Source organism: Centroberyx affinis, unplaced genomic scaffold, assembly GCF_046629955.1.
Source record: "Centroberyx affinis isolate AG114_WGS23_722 - 3 ecotype Tasmania unplaced genomic scaffold, CSIRO-AGI_Caff_v1 ptg010632l_1, whole genome shotgun sequence".
NCBI classification, from domain to species: domain Eukaryota; kingdom Metazoa; phylum Chordata; class Actinopteri; order Beryciformes; family Berycidae; genus Centroberyx; species Centroberyx affinis.
Genome location: NW_027284884.1, coordinates 1 through 8210, shown reverse-complemented (window position 1 = coordinate 8210; position 8210 = coordinate 1). Strand labels below are relative to the sequence as shown.

The window sequence follows — 8210 nt, the reverse complement described above, 5'->3', positions numbered from 1 at the left end:
CTAGCTAACGTAACTAGTAGCAGCTAGCGTTAGCATGTTCACATTAACATCAGTGTGTTTGCCGGCTAGTTAGCTAGCTAACAGTTTGTTCAGGTTAACTGAGCTGACTCTTCTCAAGCTCCAACTCTTCATGTTTTGGAGTAGAGACTAGGGCTAAAGACAAGACAGTTTACTGTGTCACAGTAACCTACATTTGGAAACAAATCCACCTTATCACACTATTCACTTTTACTGAGAACGTTACTGAATGGATCTACAGCCACACCACAACAAGCTGACTCAGCTGCTCTCTTTATTCACTAACACACAGTTCTACACTGTTCCTCCATCATGAGACTCAGCTGGATGGTCGATGTCATGAAACTGTAAACCTCTGTAGCTCAGAAGCTCTGCTGGTAATAAATGACTAGAGAGCTGATCTACTAGCATTTCATATGGTTCAATACAATTAGAATCAGGCCACTGGGTGGCTCAATTATTACTCTGATGATGATGAAGAACTACTTACTCTAGATCCAGCAGCTCCAGGAGCTCCAGCCTCACCAGGCAGACCCTAAAGAGAGAGAGGGAGAGAGAGAGAGAAAGAGAGAGAGAGGGAGAGAGAGAGAGAGAAAGAGTTCAGTCTTTCTACCAAATTCCCATCATCGTCTGTATAACACCAAGACAAAGGATCATCTATCTGTCAGATGTCAGTTGTCTTAATTACATGTGATTCACCAGGAAGCCAAACCAGATTGACCCTGGAACTATTTAGATGTGGAAGTGTTTCCCTGTAGAGGCCAAGCAGCACAGTACCTGCTCTCCAGGCTTGCCGGTCTCTCCGATGGCACCCTGGGGTCCTGGAAGACCCTGGAATCCAGGAGGTCCAGCGGGTCCCTGCTCTCCTCTCTCACCAGCGGGGCCCTATGGGGGGGGGATTAGGGTTAAACATGGCGGCTGAACAGCAGCAAGGCATTGTGGGACAGTGAGGTCTGTGTGTTAGTGTGTGTGTGTGTGTGTGTGTGTGCGTGTGTGTGTGTGTGTGTGTGTGTGTGTGTGTGTGTGCATGTGTTACTCACAGCAGGTCCGGGGGCACCAGGAGCACCAAGATCACCGTCCTTACCGGGGCACCCTAGGGTGAAACAGCAGACAGACAGCAGACTGTTACAGACACCATGTGCCAGCCAGCTTCTATATTCCATATTCTACATTCTGTATCCTATTTTCTATATTCAATTTTCTGCATTCTGTATTCTATAGTTTGTATTTTATATTCTCTATAAGCCGCTGATATGGTTTCAGATATGACAGTAAAATAGAATAGAATAGAATAGAATAGAATAGACAACTTACAACGGCACCAGTGGGTCCCATCACTCCTCTCTCACCAGGCTTTCCACCCTCACCCTACAGACAGACAGACAGACAGACAGGCAGACAGACAGACAGGCAGACAGACAGACAGACAGACAGACAGACAGACAGACAGGCAGACAGACAGACAGACAGAGAGTAGGTTAGTTTAGCTGGTCAAACCTTTCATCAATATGAGATTAGCACATCAATCTATCACTTCTGTTACTCTTGTAGCTCCGATCAAAGATTTTATAGTCAACGGAGACGCTCTACTACTCTTTAGCTCGGATCAAAGATATTATACACAACGGAGACGCTCTACTACTCTTTTAGCTCGGATCAAAGATATTATACACAACGGAGACGCTCTACTACTCTTTTAGCTCCGATCAAAGCACTATAAAATGCTCTACCATTTCTATAGTACTGACAAGATAATCTACAATTCTCACATTATTTACCAAAGATATTAGATAGCAGTGGAGATGCACTAGTAACGTTATAGCGCTGACAAAAATGTTCTTAAACCTCCAATCAAAGATATTATATAGCAGTTGAGATGCTCTACTCACAGCGGCTCCCTTGGGTCCGGGGAATCCCATGACTCCGGGCTGGCCTCTGGCTCCGACGGCGCCAGGGGGTCCGGGGCGGCCATCTTGTCCAGCGGGTCCCTGAGGAGGGAGGAGGGTTAGAGTCTCTGTAAAGTCTCCACACACTGAATGAAGCGGACTCCATTAGATAAAGACGAGTGTTACCGATTGGCGGATTCCGACATGAAATTCAGTCTGTCACCTCTCAGACCGAACTGCACTAACCTGCAGAACTACAGTTTGGCTTCGCTTTGCACCATTTTGCATCCCTGATAGGATTAAGGGTCTATGTGTAATTGCTGGTCACATGCTGGCCTCTATCGTTCAGCGTTGTCATGACAACAACACTCTGCTCAGGATCGTGACATCACCACGATTCTGTTGGATTCTGTTGCTATTTTATGTGTGAAGTAATTCCACTTCCGGTCCGTTAAAATTCAAGCTGTTTGGAGGATTATATACATGCCGAATTTACCAGAACACTCTACTGATTAGTAATTAATTCTCTAATAATATTTTCTGATGTGTGTTTTTTTCCGATGAGCAAGGTAAAAACAAATTTTTAGATTTTGAAGGGACCTTGGTGGGAGGGCCTGCAGCCTCAGCCCGCTCCTGTGGTTTTGCTGATATCTGCTAGTCATGTTATTCTTCCTTCAAGAGAACAAGGCATCACATCATATTTGGCTGAGAGACGGTGAGGAGAGCCGAACTTACGGAAGGTCCCAGCTTGCCATCGGGTCCAGGGCTGCCGGGGCTGCCAGTCATACCCTGCAGGTGACAGGTGACAGGTCACAGGTCAGAGGTCAGAGGTCAGAGGTCAGAGGTCAGAGGTCAGAGAAATGTCTGGCAGTGGATTACTGAACGCTGCTGCAGACAGAGAGAGCGGAGTCTCACCTTGGAGCCGGGCATACCGGGCTCACCGTTGCGGCCGGGCTCACCGGTTGCACCCTTGGGTCCGACAACTCGGGGCCACCGCGCTCACCGTTGGCACCCTGTGATGGAGAGAGAGAGGGAGAGAGAGAGAGAGAGAGAGAGAGAGAGAGAGAGGGAGAGAGAGAGAGAGAGAGAGAGAGAGGGGGAGGTAAATATTGATTAGTTGGATGATGATTGAAATACCATGATGCCTGGAGGTGGAGTGGAAGACTCTGTGTGTGTGTGTGTGTGTGTGTGTTTGGCTCACCTTGGGTCCAGCAGAACCATCAGCACCAGGGAAACCACGACCGCCAGGAGCGCCCTGCAGAACGAATCAAACACACTCTGCTCAGCACCGGAAGCAAACACACTGCGTCCCGCTGCCATGACAACCGGTCTGCACCGCACTGGACCACCGGTGCGTCCTGGGCAGCGAAACAAACTCACCCTACTCATCGCTCTAACAGCAGCGTTCGATCGGTGGGAGGATTCGATCCAAATCAATCAATACCACAAGCTTTTCCGTCCCACAATGCAAAGCAGCCACACATAACACACGTGACACGAGCGCCCTCCAGAGGCACAACTTCTGTTTCTATATTCATTTATATTTATATTCATAACATAGTGAATTGTGCAGCTGCGTATCAAATAACATGCACTGTGAAAAGAAGGAGGAGGAGAGGAGGAGTGTGTGCAGCAGTGTGTATGTACGCACCCGCTCTCCGGGAGCTCCTCGGGCTCCTGCACCACCGGGCTCTCCTCTGGCTCCTCTCTTGCCTTCCTCACCAGCTGATCCTGGGGGTCCCTGAACTCCTGCAACACCCTGAGGACACACACACACACACACACACACATATATATATATATAGGTATGTATCCATGTGTGTGTGTGTGTGTGACAACTGTCTTCATGTCAGTTCAAAATCTGAAGTTTCATCCCAAAACACCTATTTAATATAAATATATATTTATATGATATGTATATATAGAGAGAGATATATAAAAAGCAGACATGACTGTGTGAGTTTCAGTCTGTTGTTTACATCGTTTGGTTTAAATGAAATCTGTTTCCTGAACTTACAGCCTCTCCCTTAGCACCAGCCTCTCCCTTGGCTCCTGGGGCTCCAACCTCACCCTGAGGGAAACAAACAACAACAACAAAAAATAAACAAACAAACCACAAAAACAGTCATCAACAACCAATAAACAAACAGCAGAGAGTCACCAACAACAAATAAACAAACAGCAGAGAGTCACTAGCAACAAAAAAACAGAGTCATCAACAACAAATAGATAAACAAACAAACATAAATAAACAAATAAAGTCCTGGCAGTAGAGTCCACAGTTAAGTAACACATTACATTTAGTCCTTACTGGAATCAATTTTGTGTATTTGGACTTTTTAAAACTTTCAGTAATTTCACTTTTACTTCAGTTTGTTTTGACTGAAATATTTTGACTTTGCTACGTTTTACATCACATCCATGACTGAGAACCTGTTAGCATGTTGAGCTAACTGACTGACCTTAAACAGGCTGACCCGTTAGCGTGTTGAGCTAACTGACCTTAAACAGTCTGACCTGTTAGCATGTTGAGCTAACCGACTGACCTTAAACAGTCTGACCCGTTAGCGTGTTGAGCTAACCGACTGACCTTAAACAGTCTGACCCGTTAGCGTGTTGAGCTAACTGACCTTAAACAGTCTGACCCGTTAGCGTGTTGAGCTAACCGACTGACCTTAAACAGTCTGACCCGTTAGCGTGTTGAGCTAACCGACCTTAAACAGGCTGACCCGTTAGCGTGTTGAGCTAACTGACCTTAAACAGTCTGACCCGTTAGCGTGTTGAGCTAACCGACCTTAAACAGGCTAACCCGTTAGCATGTTGAGCTAACTGACCTTAAACAGGTTTGACAGCAGCTTGTTGTCCAGCTCATGTTAAATCAGCTACTTTTCACTTTTCCTCAAGTAGATTTGATCTGATCTGATCGCTTCCTACAGATCAATACTCTGTAACCTTTGATCATTTCATTATATGATCACTAACCTCCCTTACCTGTACGCACCTGTTTTTAACTGATCATTTATGACTGATTTATTTAATAGGGACAGTGCATATTAACGTGAACTTTTCAAACCAAATGTAAACATGGCAGCAGGCTAACTGTCACCTGCTGTCCATGAATCAACATCAGATAACTTTAGTATAACCTACTAAAAGATAAGAAGAGGGAAAAAAATAGGGAGAGAAAAAAAATAACCCTTTTATTCACATTTTCTGTTTGTTTTGTGTTACTTTTTTGTTTATCATTGCAAACTCTTGACAGACAGACAGACAGACAGACAGACAGACAGACAGACAGGCAGACAGACAGACAGACAGGCAGACAGACAGGCAGACAGACAGACAGACAGACAGACAGGCATCACTCACAGTGTTTCCCTTGGAACCGGGGGCTCCAGCAGCACCCTGTTGTCCAGGGGGGCCACGGGGTCCGGGGAAGCCGGGAGCTCCAGCGATACCAGCGGCTCCCTGCAGGGGGCAGCAGAGACCACAACACCTCACACTCTGAACTCACTCTGTCACTCTGAACTCACTCTGTCACTCTGAACTCACTCTGTCACTCTGAACTCACTCTGTCACTCTGACAGGCGGCCAGGCGACCAGAGCCTGCAGACGACTGCTGAGGGAATCTAACCCACAACCCCAAAATACAATCAGTGTGTATGTGATGGGAGAGTCACTCACAGGGGCTCCTTTAGCTCCGGGGGCTCCATCAGCTCCGTTATTACCCTAAAGGAGGAGGAGAGGAGAGGAGGAGGAGAGGAGAGGAGAGGAGGAGGAGAGGAGAGGAGAGGAGGAGAAGAGAGGTCAGTTCAGGTTTTAATGAACAATCCACAAATCAGAAGTTCAGTGTCATCAGGTCAGTTCTGAACTTTCCTCTTTGACTTTCTTGAACGTTTCCTCTTGTACAGTTTGTTCTCTGTCTCTAGTTGAGCAGTTTGTCTCAAAAACACAATCAAATATTTCCATTTTGGGAAAATAAAGCTCATTATCATGAGTTCATGGCCGATGTGTCACACTCTTCAGACTGTTGCTTTATTTACTCTCCATGTCAGGAGGAATCTGGAAAACTCACAGAACAACAACAACAACAACAACAACAACAAAGATCTGAGGGTTTCTGCCGGTACTTACAGAAGGTCCGGCGGCGCCAGCGGGTCCGGGGTTACCGGCCTCTCCGCGGGCTCCTGAGGGGCCCTCAGCACCACGAGCACCCTGGGGTCCGCCGTCACCCTGCGGGAGAGGAGGCAGACAGGTGAAGGCCGAGGAAGAAGAGGATGAGTTTGACTCTAAATCAAAACGCCTTAAATGAAGAAGAGCGTAAAGAAGAAAGAGCAGAAACCTGTGGACAGATCTATTTCTATTTCTATTTCTATTTCTATTTCTATTTCTATTTCTATTTCTATTTCTATTTCCGACACAAAACACTTTCAGCTGCAGGACGTCCTGCTTCTGAAACTTTGATAATTGTCCCAAACAGACTGGGAGAGAAAAGTAACATCAGATCAAAGCTGTTAGCATCACCGCTAATCTGCCCGACGCCCCGAAACCCTTTTACTGCTGCGCTTCTGCCCCCTGGTGGTGGAAGACAAGAGAAGAAGAGAAGAGAAGAGGGAGAAGAAGAGAAGAGAAGAAGAAAAGAGAAGAGAAGAGGAGAGAAGACGACACTTTCATGATCTCTACGTTGAATTGGGGAAAATTGGGAAAGAAGACAAAAGAGAAGAAGAGAAGAGGGAGAAGAAGAAGAAGAAGAGAAGAGAAGAAAAAGAAGAGAAGAGAAGAAGAGAAGAAGAAGAAGAAGAAGAGAAGAAGAGAAGAGGAGACACTTTCATGATCTCTACGTTGAATTGGGGGAAATTGGGAAAGAAGACAAAAGAGAAGAAGAAGAAGAAGAGAAGAGAAGAAAAAGAAGAGAAGAGAAGAAGAGAAGAAGAAGAAGAAGAAGAGAAGAGGAGACACTTTCATGATCTCTACATTGAATTGGGGAAAATTGGGAAAGAAGACAAAAGAGAAGAAAAGAGGGAGAAGAGAAGAGAAGAGAAGAGAAGAGAAGAAGAGAAGAGAAGAAGAAGAGAAGAGGGAGAAGAAGAAAAGAAGAGAAGACGACACCACTTTCATGATTTCTACGTTGAATTAGGGAAAATTGGAAAAGAAGACAAAGGAGAAGAAGAAGAGAAGAGGGAGAAGAAGAGAGGGGATGGAAAGAAAACAAAAGATAAAATGAAAAGCAGAGATGTGGAAGGCGAAGAGGAAGAGAAAAGAAGACAGGAAGAGAGGATGTCGGCCGGTCGTACCTTGGCTCCGGGGCCACCGGGGAATCCAGGAGGTCCAGCGGGTCCGGTGGGGCCCTGAGGAGAAACACCAACGAAGAAGAGTCAGAGGAGCCGAGCCAGCTTCACACAGCTAACACTCAGTCTCTGTCCTCACTACTCTGTTTTATGGACAGTGGTGGAAAGTAAGTAAGTACATTTACTCAAGTACTGTACTTAAGCTATAGTTACTAGTTACTTTTCAGATCAATATTTTATATTTAAAACATTTGATCATCTTTATAAAATATCTATAAAATAGCATTGTTATAGATTAGACTACCCAAAAGTATAGATAAATTGTTAAGATTAGCTTCACGTTGACAACTTTAAAATGCTGCTTACATGTACATGTATGTCAGTAAATCAGTATTAATATTCCAATAATTTATGAAAAATATAACTCTCTAAATGGGGACAGTTTGCATAATGAGTACGTTTACTTTGATACTCTAAGTACATTTTGCTGCCAATACTTATGTACTTTTACTTAAGTAAGATTTTGAATGCAGGACTTTTACTTGTAATGGAGTATCTTTACATTGTTGTATTGCTACTTTTACTTAAGTAAAAGACCTCAGTACTTCTTCCACCACTGTTTATGGATATTTCATATTATATTCAATGCATAACAATAACAGCACAGAACAGTTAACCCAAATACTGAACGCAGTAACTGCAGGAAGTTTGTGTAGAACGAGCAATTTGGATGAATATTGAGCAGATTATGTGAATATTGCATCAGAGAGTTTTCCTGATATTTTTACTAACGTTTTATACAATTCTCTGTATTATTTATTTTTACCTATCATATATACTTATTATGCTTATTACAGACAGATTCAGTGTTTTCTTCTCCCTGAGACTCTCTGGTTGTTTTCACTGTGAACTTTTCTAATGCAGGATGAGATAAAGCTTCATGTGTTCATGTCTTCATCCTCATTTATATCTTGAAAAAACATCTAAACTTTAAAAATAATTCATTTAGTTATTTTCT

General features: G+C 44.3%; 1 protein-coding gene and 1 long non-coding RNA gene across 2 annotated transcripts; both read right to left on the bottom strand.

Annotated features, from left to right (window-relative positions):
- Positions 1-507: 507 nt before the first annotated feature.
- Positions 508-1107, bottom strand: LOC139640787 (uncharacterized). Its single transcript, XR_011694950.1, has 3 exons — positions 1059-1107; positions 796-903; positions 508-553 (listed from the first exon to the last, which is right to left on the bottom strand). It is a non-coding gene; the product is annotated as an uncharacterized lncRNA (long non-coding RNA).
- A 224-nt stretch (positions 1108-1331) lies between these two features.
- LOC139640788 (collagen, type I, alpha 1a-like) lies at positions 1332-7252 on the bottom strand (the record flags this gene model as incomplete). The annotated part of the gene is made up of 11 exons (XM_071514963.1): positions 1332-1386; positions 1908-2006; positions 2640-2693; positions 2820-2917; positions 3106-3159; positions 3556-3663; positions 3922-3975; positions 5274-5372; positions 5589-5633; positions 6039-6137; positions 7199-7252. Coding segments are annotated over 9 exons (618 nt in total), but the record flags the coding sequence as incomplete, so codon positions are not given.
- Between the last annotated feature and the right edge of the window lie 958 nt (positions 7253-8210).